Here is a 19,472-nt window from a genome sequence, read left to right on the forward strand (position 1 = left end):
TCATCACATCATGCAGGTCCAGAGAAGGACAGCTCGCTGCCGGAGGCCCAGCCAGAGGTGAAGTGAGCTGTCAACCGCTTCCTTATGACACACTCTTACTGCTGTGTGTAAAAAAAAAAAAAAAAAATCCAACTGCATGCCACTTAAATCCCTCCTCTCCTGCACCGATCACAACCCTGCTGTCTTGGTCTCAGGATAATTGTAGTTTTTTTTTAAGGCTTAAGCCTGTCTAAATTTTTATTTCTTTTCACATTTTCCATGAATATTAATGTGCCACTCAGCAACCAGCCTTTTCAACAGGACTCTCATTTTCCTTCCTTTTGTCCGCGTCCTCAGAGCCAGTAATGAAAGCGAAACTTTGCGCACTACCTGTCAGAGCTGGTTCACCACCATCTCCATTTGTTGGCATAAGTGTTTTACATCATCTGTGACACTGTGGTGGCAGCAAACACAACACACAACCGACAAAATAGTTTGATCATACTTACACCATGTGAGCCAAATGTACAATACAAAATAAAACCTGTCATTTGCTTGTTAGAGAAATTGTGTAAAAAATAGAAGTTTAGCCCCAGGAAAGTTTCATTTAAGCCAAATCTCTGAAAACAATTGTGCACTGTAGCTTTGGTGGAAAAAAGTTTTGACAAGTTGGAGAAAATAAACCTAAAAATAACCCCTGATGTCATTGCCCACACCAACCTGCCCTGCCAACCACTCCATCACCTGTTTTCATTGTCTTTGTTCCATGTACTCCCTGCTGAATCATCATATCCCCATGTTTCTGCTACTGACTCATGTTCTCCTCAACCTGCCTGTTACCTGAACCAAAACCCTTTTCCTGTACCTAACCTCCCTGTAGACCATCTGTTCTTTTAAAGGCATTTTCAAACAAAGTAATTTCATCGCACCTGCCCGGCTAACTCCTCCTTCCTGTTACCAGCACGTGATGACACTATGATCTTCTAAATATCAGAATGGATGCAGCAAACCAAATGTTTAATGAGGTGACGTGCATTATTCACTGTCTCCAGCCTACAGCTGAATGATGCAGCTCTGAAACCGGCTTGGATGAAAAATGGCTGTCTCTCATTCAGTTTGCCTACAAGACGCTTCTGCTTCTGAATCAACTAGCTACTAGCCAACCAGCTTTCATGCTGTAAAACGTAATTTTGATTTACGTAAAATAAAGAGTGATATTAACTGATGTCTGGTTAAATTGTTGAAACTCCTAGTTTACAGGTAGTTAATACAATTTTCTGGTGAAGAAAGTAATTAAAGTCATCAGTCTAAAGTAACGTTTACTGAAAAGTATGAGTGAGGATTAACTATCCTCAAAGAAAGATGGTGGTAATGTGCCCTTAAAGCTGGTTGCCACCATGGGTCTTTGTCTTCAATTTAGCCAAGTCAGGGAGTCTCTGGCCTGTTTAAACTAATGCTAAACCAAATGTTTAGACAGCAATGCTAGTTGTCTAAACACAATTCTTTTCGGCTTAAACAACTTAGAATTAATTATCTACTGTACTTTACTTGTAAATTTTAGGGCAATTGGTATTTTTTAAGTAAAGTCAACAAATAATATTTTTCAGTGCAGTCATTTTTTTTAGTTGGCTAGCATAGTACCCAAAGGCCTTCAGCCTGCATCCCAGTCAGCTAGCATCTGGCCTGCTAGCTTCTGGCTTAATGCTGCCCTTTAATTGGCACCACTCAGCCCTGGTGATTTGCCTACCTGATCCTGCCCCCCACCCACCCCCCACAGTGGCCTTTCTTGGGACTCATCATTTTCAGAGAGCAACTGAAATATGTTGGAACTCCGAGAAGAAAGCAAAGTCCTTGAAGTTCCCCCGGGTGCCCTGCGGCCCAGAGCCCCCCACTGCCCAGCTACCCTGCTGACACCCCAGCACAAACTTAGTCTGGCCGTCCTCACTCACACTCAGCTGGATTCAGAGTTGGCTGAACCTAATAACGCACTAGTTATTGGCCTCTTGCCCTGGACTCCAGTCGCTGGGCCACCTTTGATGTTGCCTCTAGTTTCACCACAGCCACCTTCAACACCATCACCTGCCAGCCTCTCTGTTGTGTGTATTATGTGTGTGTGTGTGTGTGTGTGTTTTGTTTCTGCCTGTAAGCTTTAGTTTTCACATCATATTCAAATAAAACCACTTCTCTGCACCTGCCTGCACCATCTAACCAGTAGTACTCATGGTGATAGATCCACCAATATATGGCCTCAAAAGGTCTGAGATGATTTAATATACACATAATAATAATAATGTAATTTCTAGGGGTGTCACGATTCTCCAAATCCTCGATTCGATTCGATTCTCTATTTTTTTTTCTTTTTCTTACAGCACAGAGCCCTATGCCATTTTCAGACTAGTCTAGTCTAAGATCATTAGTTTTATTCATCAAACTTTGTACAGTAAATCTTATTTCAAAAGATGGGCTACATATAAGTGATGCAATTTCCATAATGTATCACATTAGGCACTATGGTCAAATTTAAATAATTTATTTACAATATAAAGGTAACAATCTTGTTCTCAGTCAAGTGGAAAACAACAAAAACAAACATAATCTAGTGACTCTTTTTGGTTACAGCAGTGTGCACTACTTTTAAAATGACAATGTGCAACAAAACAAAATAAAAAAATATGTCCAATGTCATGGAACAATTAGAGCCTTAAATTAGCAATTTTACGAAGAATGCCCCCAAAAATCATGATCCAGGGGCCAAAATTGTCCCCAAGGTTTCAAAACAAATATATTTATATCTGTACATTATCATAATTATTATCGTCGATCCTCTCTTTGAGTTCGATGCTCGAGATCATGACGTAATTTCGATTGGTCTGTGGTGGCTTCTCAGAAATTAAGCTCATTCAATAATTGCATATTCAAATGTTGAAAGATGAGCAAGATGAGAAACTGTATGTAAAACATACAGTAAACCATGCCATCCAAAACAAGCTCTACAAACTTGAACATATAAAATGATAAAACTCTGCTGATGTTCACCAAGTGCAGTATTTCTTTGATCAGACTCTCTTCAGCCGACCAGGTCAAACACCTTGCGAGTGAACTGTTGGGATGCTGTCTGACCTGGCGGTGCTGTCATCTCATTGGTAAACATGAGCGCAGCACAGACACCTGGGGGGGTTGTGCATGATAGCGGGCCACAATGAGATAACTTGGCCCAGCACAGGGCCTGTCTGTGAACCGCAGCGCACGGCTAAGACGTTACAGCTTTAACCCCTGCTGATGTTTCTGAAATGAATGTCACTTCACAAATATTGAATACTAATTACACACTTTTAAACTGTCCTCAATTTATGTTAAAGGGATAGTTCAACATTTTGGCAAATTGGCCCATTGCCATAATCGCTATAGTCATAGCAGTAGGTTCATTACCTTTAATTGTAGGTGTAAGCTATTTTTAGAACGGCGGAGCAGAGCCGTGAGCTGCTCAGAGCTACGCTATGGAGGCTAAGGGAATTTCTTGGTTTCCCTCATCAAACTCATCAAATACACAATCCCAAAACTCCAAAACGCTTTCGAGGACAAGTTGTGACCTGCACAATCACCACACTATGAGATAATAATGGAAAGTTACGAAACAGAGCCGTTTTCGAGGTAAATACAGAGTCTGCTTGCTGAAAAACTGTCCCTGAACGCAACGCGCATCAGTGGTTTTGCATGAATTTACCTCTAAAACAGCTCCGTCTCGTAACGTTCCATTATTATCTCATAGCGTGGTGAATGTGCAGGTCACAACTTGTCTACGACAGCCTTTTGGAGTGGTTGGGTTGTGTATTTGATGAGTTTGATGAGGAAAACCAAGAAATTCCCTTAGCCTCCATAGTATAGCCCTGAGCAGCCTGCCGCTCCGCTGCTCCGTTCTAAAAATAGCTTACACCGACAGTTAAAGGTAACAAACCTACTGCTATGACTATAGCGATTATGGCAATGGGCCAATTTGCCAAAATGTTGAACTATCCCTTTAATTCTGCTGCTGTTCCAGGCAGCCATGGCGTCCATTCAACATTTATGTTGTTCTTTTTTCTTCATTTTCTTTTTAATACACTCCGGAACTCCCCTCATGCTCCAGGGAGCCAGTGGTAGCCATTACTTTTCATGTAACCTTTCAACAATAATCTAACACTGACAAAAATAATTACAGACTTGAATATCTAGAAAGCTAAAAAAAAAAAAAAAAAAAAGTATTATTCTTACTTATAATCAGCCACTTCTTTCCCTTGGTCTGTGCTACATTACTGCTGCATGTACTGTTTGTAAAATGAGCCTGGATAAAGCTTGTTCACAGACTTAAATATCAGTATGTGATGTTCTGCACTGACCCGTGCTATTTCTAGGAAATAGCCAAAGCCTTGACTGCATATCTGACACTGACAAAAGCTCTGACCTTTTCCCACAAATGAGCTTTTGTATATTATCCAGCGAACCAGTCAGAGAACAAGGCTGGAGCATTACACGCTATTGATTAACACCATTAAAGGAAGTTTTAACCATTTTGGGGTCCATTATTCGAGAAAATAAATATGTCTGAAGCACGTTTGACACGTCCCGGGCCTCAGGAGAAGCCTCCTGGTCTGGGCTTCTGTTCCAGCTCTAGTGGTCGTCCCTGCTGGAACGGGACACAGCTCTCAGCTCTCAGCTCTCATCGCCGGACTGAGGCTTCTTCGTATGGATGAGCAGCGATGACTCACCGGGCCTACGGGGCGCCGAGGTTACACGGCGAGACTCAACTGATTTCCACTAATACGGAGCGCCCGAAGCAACCTAAGTATAATGAGGTGCATCCGTGACTGCCAGCTATGTGTTTCTGCAGCAATTCAGCCCTAATAATTAGGCCTAATTGTACTTCCCATCAGTCATTCACAACAAGAGGGAACGAATTCACGCAAAGTCATCCACATACCTCCGGATCAACTCCATGTTTTGTGCGAGAGGCAGTGAGTAATGTTTGTCATGCCAATGAGCATCCCCCGTTTCACCATGTCTAAATATAGAAACCAAATGATTTCTCCGCTAATTATTATTACCATAATTACCCGCTGCTTAGCATAATTCCTTTAACTTGACATCAGACAGCAAGGCAACATGAAGGGAACTTTTTGAAGCTTTAACACCCGTCCCCCTGTCAGATGATTGGTAACATGGTGGGTTTGATGATGCGCGAGGAACGCAGGGCTGGGAAAAGAGGCCGCGGCCGTGACGATGTGGAGACCAGGCAGAAGGTTTCCCTCAGCCATGCGATGCAGGATGTTCCCAACAGCAGCTCACTGACTCGCATAAATAATTGCGCGTTTTGACCTTTCTCTCGCGTCACGTCTGAACATACAGAACATCGCGTGCAAATGTTTTCTGCAACTTTACACATGGAGACGGTATAAGGTTGAGCTGGGCTGATGCAGTGGTTGATTTAGGTCACACTGATACTAATGTGTGTGTCAGGTCAGGTGATGAATAAGACAACACAGGTTCTGTTGGCTGAGGAAGAAACTTCTAAATGCACAGGGTGACATCATCATATATGTTGATTCATAGACTGTTAATAGAAATTGATCAGTTATAGGGATGCACCTGATATAGTACATACAACTTTGCCTCAGTCTTTTGGGTTTGAGTCCCACCCATGGTCCTTTGCTGTCATTATCTCACTGTGCTGATCAAATTTAAGAGAAAAACAAACAAACATCATTGGGTTCAGCTTTTACTATTTATCAGCCACTTCCTGTCTCTGCCTTTAATTGCATTGTTTTCCTTGGTCAAAGTCAAAGTCAACTTTATTGTCAATGCTATATACATGATTTACATCATATACTGTATAGAAATTAAAATTGTGTCTCTCTTTGTTTGCAGTCCTGTTTAAATAGAATAATAATACATGTAGTATAAAAATATATGATATATAAATACAAAATATTTAAATATAAAAGTTAAAAAAGAAACGGTATCTAAGTATGTTGCACATACTATTGTTGTACTGTATGTAAAACGAGCCTAAAGCTGGACAGAGCTCCCAATAGTTTGTTCACAGAGTAAGGTTATGTTCTGCACTGAGGCGTATTAATTTCCAGGAAATAGCTATAGCCTTGAACACATATCAGGCACTGACAAAAGCTCTGACCTTTTCCCTTAAATCAGCTTTTGTATATTATTAAATGAGCTGTCAAAAAAACAAGACTTAAGCGTCACAAAATGTTATAAACTAACTGGAACCTGGAGAAGAAAGGAAATGTAGCAGTGTGGGTGGAGAAGGGCACATTTTGTAACTCTATGCTTCCCTCAAAGATGAATAAACAACATGGTGTTATCACTGAATCAACTGGAATATGACTGCACCCACTGAACTTTAAATATTTGTATAGAGCATCCAAGTTTATTGCACAGCATTGTAATATATTTCACATGAGAGACTGGAGCTAAGCGATGTAAATACAGCCAGGGCTACATCTAAAGAAGTGTTTCTCCTTTATTAGTGTCTGTTGAGTGTACTGTACATTTATCCTCTTAATCACATGATGAATGAGGTCACAGTCAGTCAGTCACACAGGGGAACAGACCTGTGCGCAGTGCCAACTACTGTAAATACTATAGGCTGCACTGGGCCACTTACTCACAACTATAAACTCACAGGTACAACACAATCTACTTTAACCTCTTAATGCACGCCCCTATTTTTCATGTTGGTTCAACTGGTTAACAATCCAGAAGAGATTGGGATTTTTTTTGTAATAAAGTTAGCCATTAGACAAATCATCCATAGTGGGGAAAATAGGTTTAATGACCATACGATTTATGGGCGTTGCAGTGATTTAGTAATGCACTGTCGTAAATAATCTTTTAAGAGACTGTTTTAAAACAAATGGTCAAAGTGGAAGCAGCAGAGGTCCAGGTTGTTTCCTCGTACTTGGGTAAACTTCCCCACAGCCACAGAGGAATTTATACAGCTGCTTTCACAGGGTGTTTAGTATTCATCAAGTAAACTGACTGTAATGTTTAGAGCTGGTGGAGTGGACCTTTAAATATGTTATAAACATATCAAGTGTTTTGGTATTTGGGGCTGTACTGGTCTCAGTTTGTGCCTCAGCCATTAAAGGGGACATATTATGGAAATATCACTTTTTGAAGGCTCTTTAACATATATCTGGGTGCCAAAATGTGAGAATTGCCAAAAATATCTGTAATGTGTAGACTCCCTAGGCTGAAATCCACGTGGTTTTACGAGCTGTTCCCTTAGATGTCTCCCAGTGATGTAACTAGGTTTCGAAATTGCATAATACCACCCCTACCTGGTACCAGTAGAAGGGGCGGGGCAAGCAGTGGTTCATTTGCATTTAAAGGGACAGACACTGAAACCAGCCGTTCTGAACAGGGCTGTTTTGAGAGGATGAAAAGAGCTGTGATGTTTGATCCTTGGGGGATTTGGACCAAAGCATGTCACAGGCATGTCTTTAAGACACCTGGGAACTATTTTAATTTGTGGAAAGGGGGCAGAATATGTCTCCTTTAAAATAGCCAAGTGATAGTGGAGAGAGCACCTTCTCCTCTTTGTTTACATCACATGTTTTTGTCTTCAGCTCCAGTTCTACTGTTCACTATTGACACTTCCTCATCTAAATGCTGATCCCAAAAGAAGACCACCCACTGTTTTCCAGTTACTTAAAAAAATCCAGCCTGTCGTTTTGGGAAATTTGTCATCGTGTCTCTTCCAAGTTGCTGGTGCACTGGGGAGGTCTGGGAGGTGTGCAGCTTAGCTTAGCTGGAAGCAGAGGAAACTGCAAACCTTGTCCAAAACTATAACAATGTGCCTTCTAACAATTCCGAAGCGGTTTGCACTGTGCATACATTTACGATCATTTGATCTGCCTCACATCAAAGTCTCGGCCTCGGGCGAGACATTTGAAGAATTCTGACAGAACTGCGAAAACTAGGCCCCTATTTCCATTTCTCTCTCTCTCCGTCTCACACACACACACTTGTGTCACTACATTTGTGGGGACCTGTAATTGATACAATGCATTCTTTAGCCCCTCACCCTTAAATTAGGCATCATAATTGATGCTTAACCTCAACCCTCACCCTAAACTTAACCTACAGTAGACCTGATTATAATCTTGACCCTCAGACCAAGTCTTAACCCTCGTTCTCTCATTTAAACTCATGAGGTCCAGTATTTCTGTTCATGCAAACCTGTCAGACCCCATTAGTGCTTTTGATTTGAAACTAACAGGGACGATCAGCGACACGGCATCTTTCAATATCACCTTGGCTCTTTTATAGTCTCGGATATGACTTGACAGAAATGGCCTGTGCCAGTGAACAGCATAATGGTTGTACATAATGAAATATGTTAAATTTTTTTCCCCTTGTGTTTCAAAAACACAGTGGTGACATCAACATGGAACATCTACCTTTTGAGTTTTGAGGAATTCATCACTATTTCACATTTTAGAATAACCTTTATATGTATCTTTCTGTATAGGTCCCCATCTTGGTGGTTTTGGAGATTTTTTGGGGGGGGATTTTAAGTTACAAGTTGTTACCAGCAGTTGTTATCACCAAAGGCCACTTTTGCATAGTAACTATTACTGTCACAAAAGCCAAAGACAGCAGAATGCATCAATAGGACTGGGTATGGCTACTGATTTACTGAATGGACTCAATTCCATTTCAGAAGGTCAAGATTCGATCGGATTCGATATTGATTCATCTCGAGATACTTCAGTTTCAATACCAATTTTGCTCGGTTCCAAATGAGATTTTCACAGAACTAATACTGCAAATTGTACAAAGTACTAACTTGGTGCATTTTTGAAAATATTTTGTGTTTAATGTGAACAGTGCAACTCTTCAGTACAGTCATGGGCTGATAATTCAAGTACTAAATAGCAGTGTGCTCCTCTGTGTTCCCGTCTGGTTAGTCTCACCAGATTTGCGCAATCGCTTGAGACTAACCAACTGTAAATGGTATACATCAAAAGATTGATCGAACAATTTTATGAATTTATATTGGATCTTTCAAATGAAGATAGATACGAATCGGAAATCGGATTTTTTTAACCCAGCTTTAGTTTTCACAGGCTCTGTAGGACTAAGCATAATGAATAAATCAAGCTTTGTAAAAATGAATGGTATGGACCTTTAAAGGTGTGATAACACTCCCCGTGATAACCAGACAATGTGATGTCCTTCCTACTCTCTCACAGAAACTCAACTTTCATGTGTAACTAGAGGGCTTTAATCCAGAAGTGGCTGCTTTTTCCTTCCTTCATAACGTTGTATTTTCCACTCACTGGTGACCTCCACATGTTCAGGTTTCCTCAGGGTCGCATCCTTTAAACGTGAAAATAAAAAGTGTCGACTGTGAGAAACGGACGGGGGCCAAAGCCGACGACGGATCGCTTTCTGTTTGTTTGCGTGGGAGTGCGGCAGAGATGGTAACGGGGGGGTAGAAGGTGGAGGTTCTACCTTATCAGCTTAACAGGATGAAGCCAGCAGCCCTACAAAGCTCTTAAATAGCAGTGAATCAGTGCTTCTCAATGAGATAAATCCCTGTCATCTTCGCGCGGGGCCTGCTCAGTGCATAATCTACCAACTGTAGCAGCCACATCAGCGTGATGAGATTGAGTGTGGGAGTGACTGCCTGGTGGAGAAATTAGCCTCAGCCACAACCTTTAGCTAGCACCTTGGATTACGCACTGTCACTCATCGACAGCTTTCCCCAGCTCACAATTTATAGTTTCTTTTGAAGTAACAAAAACCCCATAAGCTGCAGAATGAGAAACCCTCCTTCCATCCCGTCCTCTCTGAAAGCCAGCGTAAAAAGAAAACAACAAAAAAAAATGAACGCACCCTTCGCCGCTCGCTATCTGCATCTGTGACAGAGAATGAGGGTGGGAGAGAGGATATTGTGTACTCTGTGCTGTTTGCTTTGATGTTCAGCAGTAATAGAAAAAGGTTTTTTTTTTTCCTTTTTTTCCTTTTTTGGTTCCCAGCCGTGCGGGCTGCCGCCGCGAGTGGCTGCGGCTTTTTGACTGACAGAAACAAATGAGTATCATGTTCATCTCGGAGTCTTTGAAGCGGTGTCGGTGTCGCCCCACTGTTTCCTCAAATCTGTGTAACGGGAGTGGGAGAAATTGTCAGGCCTGCCCAAGCTCGATTTCCCTTCATGAAAGTGAAGACTAGGTTGTCATTCTTACTTAATCCATACAAGCTCCGAGGCAGCGTGGGCGGATTTAGCCCGGGATATCTCTGAAGTTGAACAGCAAACTATTAAACTCTGCCTGCTGACCAAACAGCATAAATAGGCTGAGATGAAGTGGGGGCTGCTTGTTCATTAAAAAAAAAAAGAAAAAAAAAAAGCAGCACTTGGGTTTTCTACTTCCAGGGGGCTGAAAGAGCAAGAGCAAGTCTGACTTTATTCTAACGCTTCTGTCTAATGTGTCAGATGTTTCAAAGGGTGTAAATGAATCTGTCGGTGCAATGACGTCACTTTGTAGAAATCAGCTGCAGGTCCGTCTCATTAACAGCACCAGGACAAAGGAGCTCCGCTGATGAAGACCCCAACATCTCTGTGGGCAGAGTGATAGATGGGAGGACGGAAAAACGTTCAGTCTGTTGGATATATACTATAGCTGCACTGGCGTTGTAACTAGCTAGTGCCACAGATGGTAAAAAGAGACATCACTCATATGAGGAACAGTTACAGAGCTCAGAGTAGGCTGCTCCTCTGTAGCCATCTTGGCAGCACCTGACTTTACCTTTACACCCTCTTTCTTTCTTTCTTTCTTTCTTTCTTTCTTTCTTTCTTTCTTTCTTTCTTTCTTTCTTTCTTTCTTTCTTTCTTTCTTTCTTTCTTTCTTTCTTTCTTTCTTTCTTTCTTTCTTTCTTTCCCCAATCCCCATTACCACCAACAAGGTATTGGCTATTCTTCCTGGGCTCCACATCACATACAGTACAATCAGCAGCACCTGAATTTACATGTACACCCAATTTTCTTTCTTTCTGTCTTTCATTCGTTTGTTTGATTCTTTCTTTCTCTCAATCCCCAATCCCCATTACCACCAACAAGGCATTGGCTATTCTTCCTGGGCTCCACATCACATACAGTGCAATCATGTACACCACAGAGTCACATTTCCATAAGAAACATCTGTAAGTTCCAGAAGACATTCATTTTTATGCAGAAATACTTTCCAATACGACACGCTACGTAATTGACCACCTTAAATCATAAAGTTATCCTTCCTACCCCTTTACATACTTTACTTTTGAGGAAATAAGAGTATTTAAAATAGTTCGATGGAGTTCAATATGTCTGCCAATTTTCAATAGCTAGACAAGAAGAGGTTGTTCTTTTCACCTCTACATGTTTCACTTCTGAAGAAGATGGAAGAATCTGTTGAAACATGTAAAGAACAACAAAGAACAACTTGTTTGATACACAAGAGAACCTATCTACGTATAACTCATTTCATTTATGGTTGTCCAAATATTTGACAGGAACAGGACCAACTGTTTTCTGTATCAGACTTTAGCAAGAATCATCTTCCTGCCACATAACTTGTTAAGCAAACTGAGAAATAACCTAGAAGTAGTATTTAATTTCTAACATTTTAATCAAATTTTAAATATGTAACTAAATAAAACAAAAGTGGATCTTTGATTTACAGTGAGCCAACTTTGCCTATTTTGGATTTCTATTCGATTAGTTCTGTGCACACTCTAGTTCTGTGCACACTCTACATCTAATTCACTAGTTCAAAATGGCCAAAGAGTTGGGGTGTGTGTGTGTGTGTGGGGCCCAGATAGTTCATGCCAGTTTGTTGCAAGCAAATGGTCAGCCACCTGTCACTCAAAGCCTAAACTGTTTTGTATCAGGCTATAAACATGTTTATTTCTGCTGTAAAGGTCTGCATTTTAACACGGGCATCTATGGGGACTGAGGGACAGTGAGATGAATACATGAACCCCTGGATTTATCATCAGACACATTATTCTTAGCAGTGACCATAGACGTTGATTCTTCCTCCACGTCTGAAAAAACAAATTACTCCTCTGATAAATCAGCCACATAACAGGAATCTTCTTTTCTTCACCTCTAAAACCTCCAAAGCGGTGGTGACAGAGGAACAATGTCGAGTGAAAATGATCAGTTGAAGGTTTCTGTCATCGCCGCCACTTGATGTGAAAGGCATGCTGGGATACTTGTCAATCGCAAAAGTCAAGTCAAAGTGTTGGCTTCCCACTGCTTCAACAGAACGTGTTACTCCAACAGCTGCTCAGACTTTCCCTTTTCGTTGTTCCATTTCTTATAGTAAAGTCATTTTTTTTTAGAGTTGAAAAATAAAAAACTGTAACATAAAATGTCAAAGCACAGACTGGTCCAACTAAGATCTCAGTAAACAATACATTATCTTGATAACAGCCTCTGGATGGCAGTCCTCCGTCTTGTCTGATTACTCATCGCATGGGCAGAAATAACGTAATCATAGAAAATGACTGTGGTATCTTTCCAGAGCGAGTTCAGCTGGCCTGTCCCGAGGCTATTTCACAACACAACACATCATTTATTTACTACTCTGTGATTCCAGAAACTTATGAATCATCATCACCAGGAGGTGCAGAAAGCAGTAATTCACACTCATCAAAAACTGTGGGATTGTTAGCAGAAAAGACCGTGCACATGCTACAGTGTGTACAGCATCAGCAGTCAGACTGTGGACTCATTAGAAGACGACTGTCCCCTAAGACCCCCCCCCCCACTTCCACTAGTTCAAGGCCTGCATGTAATTTGTTATTAGTGGGTCAGAGCCGCTGCTGCTGCTGCTGCTGGTTTTGCAGCGAGAGACGCTCACTCGGCTCAGCACAGCTTTGCTTACTCACTCTTTTGCCATTTCTGTTTTCTAGTTTTCATCCCCACTGCGACAAGCCATCAGTTAGAGGGGCGGAGTTATCTCCCACTGCGATGGCGAGTGGACGGGCACGGTAATAAGGACATTAAACATCTCTGACTAGCCGTAGTGTTGTTTTTTTTCTTTTTTTTCCTCCCTCCGGCTTTCACCGAGAGAGAAGAAACACATCCTTTACCATGCATATGAGCCCAGCGCTGAAGTAGAAAGCAGCAGCGACTGAGCCAAATGTTTGGGGTTTTTTTTAGAGCATTTGCATACAGAGCACCGGCATCGGCTCTCTCCCTTATTGAGTTCAATAAATGTGATGTCATTTGTCCGGGGCTGGATGTAAAAAGCCTTATCCACAGGGGATGATTTAGGGTCAATGATGTCCTGATGGGAACTGTTCATTTGTCTGGAGCTGAATATACTCAGCACCATAAACTGTCAAACAGATAGATTCATCTACTAAAACACATGCACAACACACACACACACACACACACACACACACACACACACACACACTTGAATATTCATCTGATTTTCCAGTCAGTAAAACTTTCAACTTGAAACTGGAAAGAAGATGATAGAAATTCTTTCAACTTCCCAAGAATACAGCGTTTTATTCTCCGAATGTATTGCATCTTGATTGCCTGTGTCTAGTTTCCCTATATATAAAGCTGGAGAGCAGTGTAATCTAGTGTAATCTTGATGCTGTGCGTGCAGCCTCAGCACAAATTGCCGTCTTCTTTCTGGTTCATGTTTACATGATTACGATAAACGTCTTCTTCCATTATGTTCTGAGTGGAGTGGAGAATTTCACTCCCTGTTTTCGCAACCTTATATAGAATTTGACAATATACCATCATACAGTATGTGTGCTCTCATTTTAACCCTCTTTTTTTAGTTGACTGACTGACTGACTGTTCCAGTTGGAGCTGAAGTGTCCTTCACTGTGGTTAAGGAGTATTTTTCTTTATCTCCATTCCTGCCCAGCATATCTTGATTTTATTCCTGGGAATTTACAGCTGGACATCACCTGACCTGCAGTCAGCTATGGGAGGATACTCCCACATTCTTGTTTTACATAATATAACAAACTGAACTGCTCTCATTCTGGGAGGATTGCTTTAGGGACCATTGATTTCTGTATAAGGGCTGAGCTCATTTGCAAATGTTATATTTTGAATACAACCGGGGGGGGTTCTGTTCTGAGTTTTTCTCTATGTCCATGCTCTGTTCTGAAAAAAGCATCCTATCATCTGTGGCCCTGATATGCTACAGAATAGCCTTCAAACAGAAACTTTTTCCTCCTCCGCTTTGTTGGACGGACGGATTGTGCAGCAGGGAGAAGACAGAGGGAAGCAGACAGCAGCAGTCCTCTGTGGTTTAGAGCTGAGAGGAGCTTTTCCCAAGCCTGTCACCTGACAGCCGACGACTAGTCAGACCGAGACAGTGACAGTTTGGGGTCAGAGTGTGTTTCCACTCGGCTCATTGGCCAGGCGACTGGAGAGCCTCAACGAGCCCAGAGGAGCGGCTCGTGAATGGCAGGTATCCTAAAAGTAGATAGACTCCCCCTAGATTCCTCTGACAGCGCTCGCACCCACACTGATGTAATCTAACAGAGGAGCCGCAGCGTGGAGAGGGAGCGCTCCACCTCGGGCCCGGGACTTAGTGGAGTAAAACTCAAACACAGGCAGTGAGGCTCAAACTGGATCAACACTGAAGGCAGAGACTTGAGCTCTTATTAACCCCACGAACCAGTGTTGGACTGAACCAACATTAACCTGGTTATTTATTTTATTACATTAGACAGTTTGCATTGGGGTTTAGGGAGGTGCTATGAGAAAAAAAAATCATGAATACATTGATTAAATAGGCACCATAATGACTTTCATGCTAATATTCTTTTTTTGTAAAATAGCCTACTTTCAGGCCATTTTTGCCTTTATTTGATAGGACCATGTAAAGAGACAGGAAAGGGGAGATTGACTGGGGGAATGACATGCGCTTAAAAGGATAGTTCAACATTTTTGGCAAATTGGCCCATTGCCATAATCCCTATAGTTTATAGAGGAGTAGGTTCGTAACCTTAAATTGTCGGTGCAAGCTATTTTTAGAACGGTGGAGCAGAGCTACGAGCTGCTCAGAGCTACGCTACGGAGGCTCATGGGATTTCTTGGTTTTTTCTCATCAAACTCATCAAATACACAATCCAACAACTCCAAAACGCTCTGGTGGACAAGTTGTGACCTGCACATTCACCACGCTATGAGATAATAACAGAACGTTACGAGACCAATTTCCCAAAATGTTGAATTATCCCTCATCTCAGTTAAATCCTCCCCTCATCATGTTACTAAGAGAAAACGAATAAAAAGCTTTAAAAAAAAAGGTCATATCACTTAGGAGTCGAACCAGCGATCAGCGCTTCAGGCCAACATAATGTGCTCTCTAACAACTCGACCACCGAGAACCCCGATATTCAGATTTGACATTTGTAAATAGCATTCACCTTATGGGGCCTGTGAATGTACAGCGGGTTTATAGAAATGAACTTTCCAAGTTTCTGTGTCAGATATTGTATCCTTGACCTAAAGTGCTAGAAGTCTAAAATCTACATTAAATGACTATGATCTGATGACATACAGACGTTTGCTGCTGAACAAACAGTGGAACAGGGGATTAGATGGATGGACAGACTGATAGACTGACCACATGGTGCCACCAGTGCAAATAAGAGGTGGAATAGTGGATTAAGTAGTTGCACAATCCTGGAAATGTTGTTTCTATGAGACCTGCAAAACCACACACATTAAGCCCTGAAGAAGCTGAGTCATTAAAATCAAAGCAGTTCATCCCTTGGAAACCACAAATGAGCTCAGTACACCTTCCTTCGTGTTTTTCTTATTTTATGTAAAAAGAAATGAAGAAAAAAAAAAGTATACAAATCATAAAAATATGAGCTATTAAGTCAAACTAACTTTCTGAAACAAAATTATAGTTTTCAAGTAAATGAAAATTAGGACACTTAAAGCACTGACACACGCAGCTACATATTGAAATTTAAAAACATATCAATGCATGCCAAAAAAGTGACTTCAACTATGACTGTGGTGTCATTTATCTAATGTTTGAGTACTTAAATTGTACTTTTCAAATTAAAAAGTTATGAGGGTGGTCAATACTTAAAATTAGATCCAAAGATAGACTAATATGTGCTTATGTACAAAACTGACAGGTGACAGCAGACAGGGTGGTTGGATCTGTCTGGGATGTACCACACCTCTCACAAAGTGTGAGCTCAGTGTGATCTGGGATCAGCGCCAGCCTCCACTGGATTAACAGGTGTAGCTATACCACCAGACTGATGTGGTAACCTGATAATGGCTTGAAAGGGAAAGTCAGGTGGGGTCACACCTGGATTTATAGAATCAGACAGGCAGAATTCACTCTCTGGGGAATTCTCACGGAAAATGTCACAGAAGTCAATATTCGCAATAGTGCTTTTCTGTCAGTCATTTTACACAAAGGAAACTTTTGAAGCGATTAAAGGGATAGTTCACCCAAAATTGAAATTTCACTCATTATCTACTCACCCTTATGTCGACTAAGGTCTGGGAGAAGTTTCAGAGTCCTCCGTGGCTTCTCTGAGTTACAGGGGGTCTCGGCGTAGCAGTGCATGTCCATATAACGGTTGCAAATGGATACCAACTGTCTTCGTAACAAAAAGACACACCAAAGAACATCCAAATACCTCCATGCTGCTCATATGTAATGTCCATCTTGTATTGAGATGCGAAATTGTCCCGAAAAAAATTTAATAAGTCTATATTTCAAGCTTGTTTTGTAGTGGAAGCTCCTCTTCCCGGTTTGTCAAATTTGGACGAACTGGGAAGAGGACAGACCCTGGTTCGTCCAAATTTGACGAACCGGGAAGAAGAGCTTCCTCTACAAACAAGCTTGAAATATAGACTTATTTAATTTTTTTCGGGACAATTTCGCATTTTGGGGCTTCAATACAAGACAGACATTACATACGAGCAGCATTTGGATGTTTTATGGTGTGTCTTTTTGTTACGAAGACAGTTGGTATCCATTTGCAACCGTTATATGGACATGCACTGCTACGCCGAGACCCCCTGTAACTCAGAGAAGCCACGGATAACTCTGAAACTTCTCCCAGCCCTTAGTCGACATGAGGGTGAGTAGATAATGAGTGAAATTTCAATTTTGGGTGAACTATCCCTTTAAGTCACCACATGGAAGGTCGGTTGGAACCGTGACACAATTTCACAACTGATCAGAATGAAATAATTGCATCAGACTTGAACTGTTGTTGGTCTTACTCCTGAAACAATTAAAGATAATAAAAAATCAAAGCCCACTCTGAAGCTCCTCAGGAGAAGCTCAGCTCACTGTACAGTAAATGACACACTACACCAGCCCCACCTGTGAAAATGAACATTAGCCCGCAGGTTTAATCACAGTCAGTTCTTTACTGCAGCTGCTCTTTGCCAAATTAACGGCTTCCACTGGAAGCTCAAGCAAGCAAAGTCAATTAAACATAAAGACGGAGCAAAGCAGCCAAATGACTCTCTAATGGCTAATGTGGTGTATTTCTATTTATCTTTTTGTTCTTTAAAAAAAACACGCCTATTATAATATGAGCAGCACGTCTCAGAGGAAAGAAAATTTCCACAGCCTAAAGCATTTACACATAACAATGAAATGGTGCGCTGTCAGAGGAGAAAGAAAAGAGGGAGAGAGAGAAAGAGCAGCAGACTTACGGAGGGAGTGCCACTCGTCCTGCCTTATTGTCTTGGTGATGTTGTATGAGAGATTTTTGGGTATCGTAGCTGAGGAGTAGTGATATTTGATGTAGGAGCACCTCGCAATGGAACCTGCAGAGGAGGGGAGAAATAAAAAAAAAACACAACATACTGAGTCATAGGTCGTTTACATAAGATCAGAACATTGAGACTTTGCCACAGAGGATGATGATTGTACGTCTGCAGTCATTAATAAATACCCACACAAGCAAAAATCAGTCACGCGGGCCCCGAAAACAATGGCAATCTGCCGACGTATTAGACCCCATTGTGTCGGCGGCGGAGGAACGCTTCCAACATATATTTCTATTATCTGCAGCTCTGCTACAATGGCTGTCAGGGAAGTGATGCGTTCTTCTATAGCTATTAACTAATCAGTCATGGGAGACGCTCATTGTGTAATTATAAATGTTTCCAACAGTCCCCTGCCCCGCTCACGTCTATGGGACTTCACTCATAACGTTAGACCTGAGTCCTGCTGACAGGCAGACAGACAGCTGAATTAACGGAGGTGGCTGAGTTGCAAGAATATCGATATTTTTAAAAACAATGGTTGTACAATCAAGCTGAGACAACTATGTAATGAGTTATCATGTTAACTAAGCAGGTGAATTTAATGGAACTGTGCTGGCAGATCAGAAAACACTTAAAAGTAAGAAAAGATTATAATACTTGAGATGGAGAAAAGACAAAGATTTCATGTGAGGTGGAAGGGGAAACAGACTTCCTCTCTGTATTTTATTTTGAAAATCCCATGGTGTAGAACCAAAGTAAAGTTTCTGACTTGACACAACTGGTGTCACAATAGCAAAAAAAAAACATTTGCTGTACCTCATACAGTAGGAGGTTTTGGGAACTGCAGGTGTTTGTCATTGGACAGTTTTTGTCACAATGGATACAAGATGTAGTCAGAAAACTTAATCAGGTGTGTAGCTGACATCAAAATAAAGATGGACATCTGAGCTGTGAGTATTACTGAATATACATGGGTCAGTCAGACCATTGACATGGTGGAAGTGATTAGGAAACCAAGCCTGGTGTCGTCGGCCTTGGGATTGAGTGCTGACAGGTTATTTCATATATTTGCTCACCTTTGCGTTTATCCATACACGAGGCTGTCATGCTCCTAAATCAAAACCTGCCATGCACACCTCTTTTACACTATGCATCTTGCACTTTAGGCACAATTGATTAAGCACTTTGCAAAGCTGGTATGAGTATGTGTGCATGTGCATGAGAATGTGTACGAGTGAATGTGTTTTTTAGGCAAATGCAGAGACTTGCCAAAAAACTGCCCCCGACGGGGACACGCATCAGCGGTTTTGCATGAATTTACCTCGAAAACAACTCTGTTCCCTTATTATCTCACAGTGTGGTGAATGTGTAGGTCACACCTTGTCCACCAGAGCGTTTTGGAGTTGTTGGATTGTGTATTTGATGAGTTTGATAAGAAACCAAGAAATCCCATGAGCCTCCGTAGCGTAGCTCTGAGCAGCTCACGGCTCTGCTCCGCCGTTCTAAAAATAGCTTGCACCGACAATTAAAGGTAACAAACCTACTGCTATGACTATAGGGATTATGGCAATGGGCCAATTTGCCAAAAGGTTGAACTATCCCTTTATCTGCTTGCTATAAGTGTACACTATGACTACACATGTGACAAATAAAGGATATTGAACTTGCTTCTTGTTATTTTTGGATGTTTCTGCTTCTTTTCCAT

At 41.5% G+C, this 19,472-nt stretch overlaps 1 protein-coding gene across 1 annotated transcript in view; it reads right to left on the reverse strand.

The window, feature by feature from the left end:
* The window catches only part of tmem178bb (transmembrane protein 178Bb), a 140,001-nt gene that overhangs the window by 45,291 nt on the left and 75,238 nt on the right, over window positions 1–19,472 (reverse strand). Inside the window, exon 2 of the mRNA XM_085769991.1 lies at window positions 17,711–17,824. Within this exon, the coding sequence (XP_085626117.1) occupies window positions 17,711–17,824 (114 nt within the window). The remainder of the gene's footprint in view (window positions 1–17,710; window positions 17,825–19,472) is intronic.

Source organism: Trachurus japonicus, chromosome 23 (genome assembly GCF_045865225.1).
Source record: "Trachurus japonicus isolate A0001 chromosome 23, Traja_1.0".
Classification (NCBI taxonomy): Eukaryota; Metazoa; Chordata; class Actinopteri; order Carangiformes; family Carangidae; genus Trachurus; species Trachurus japonicus.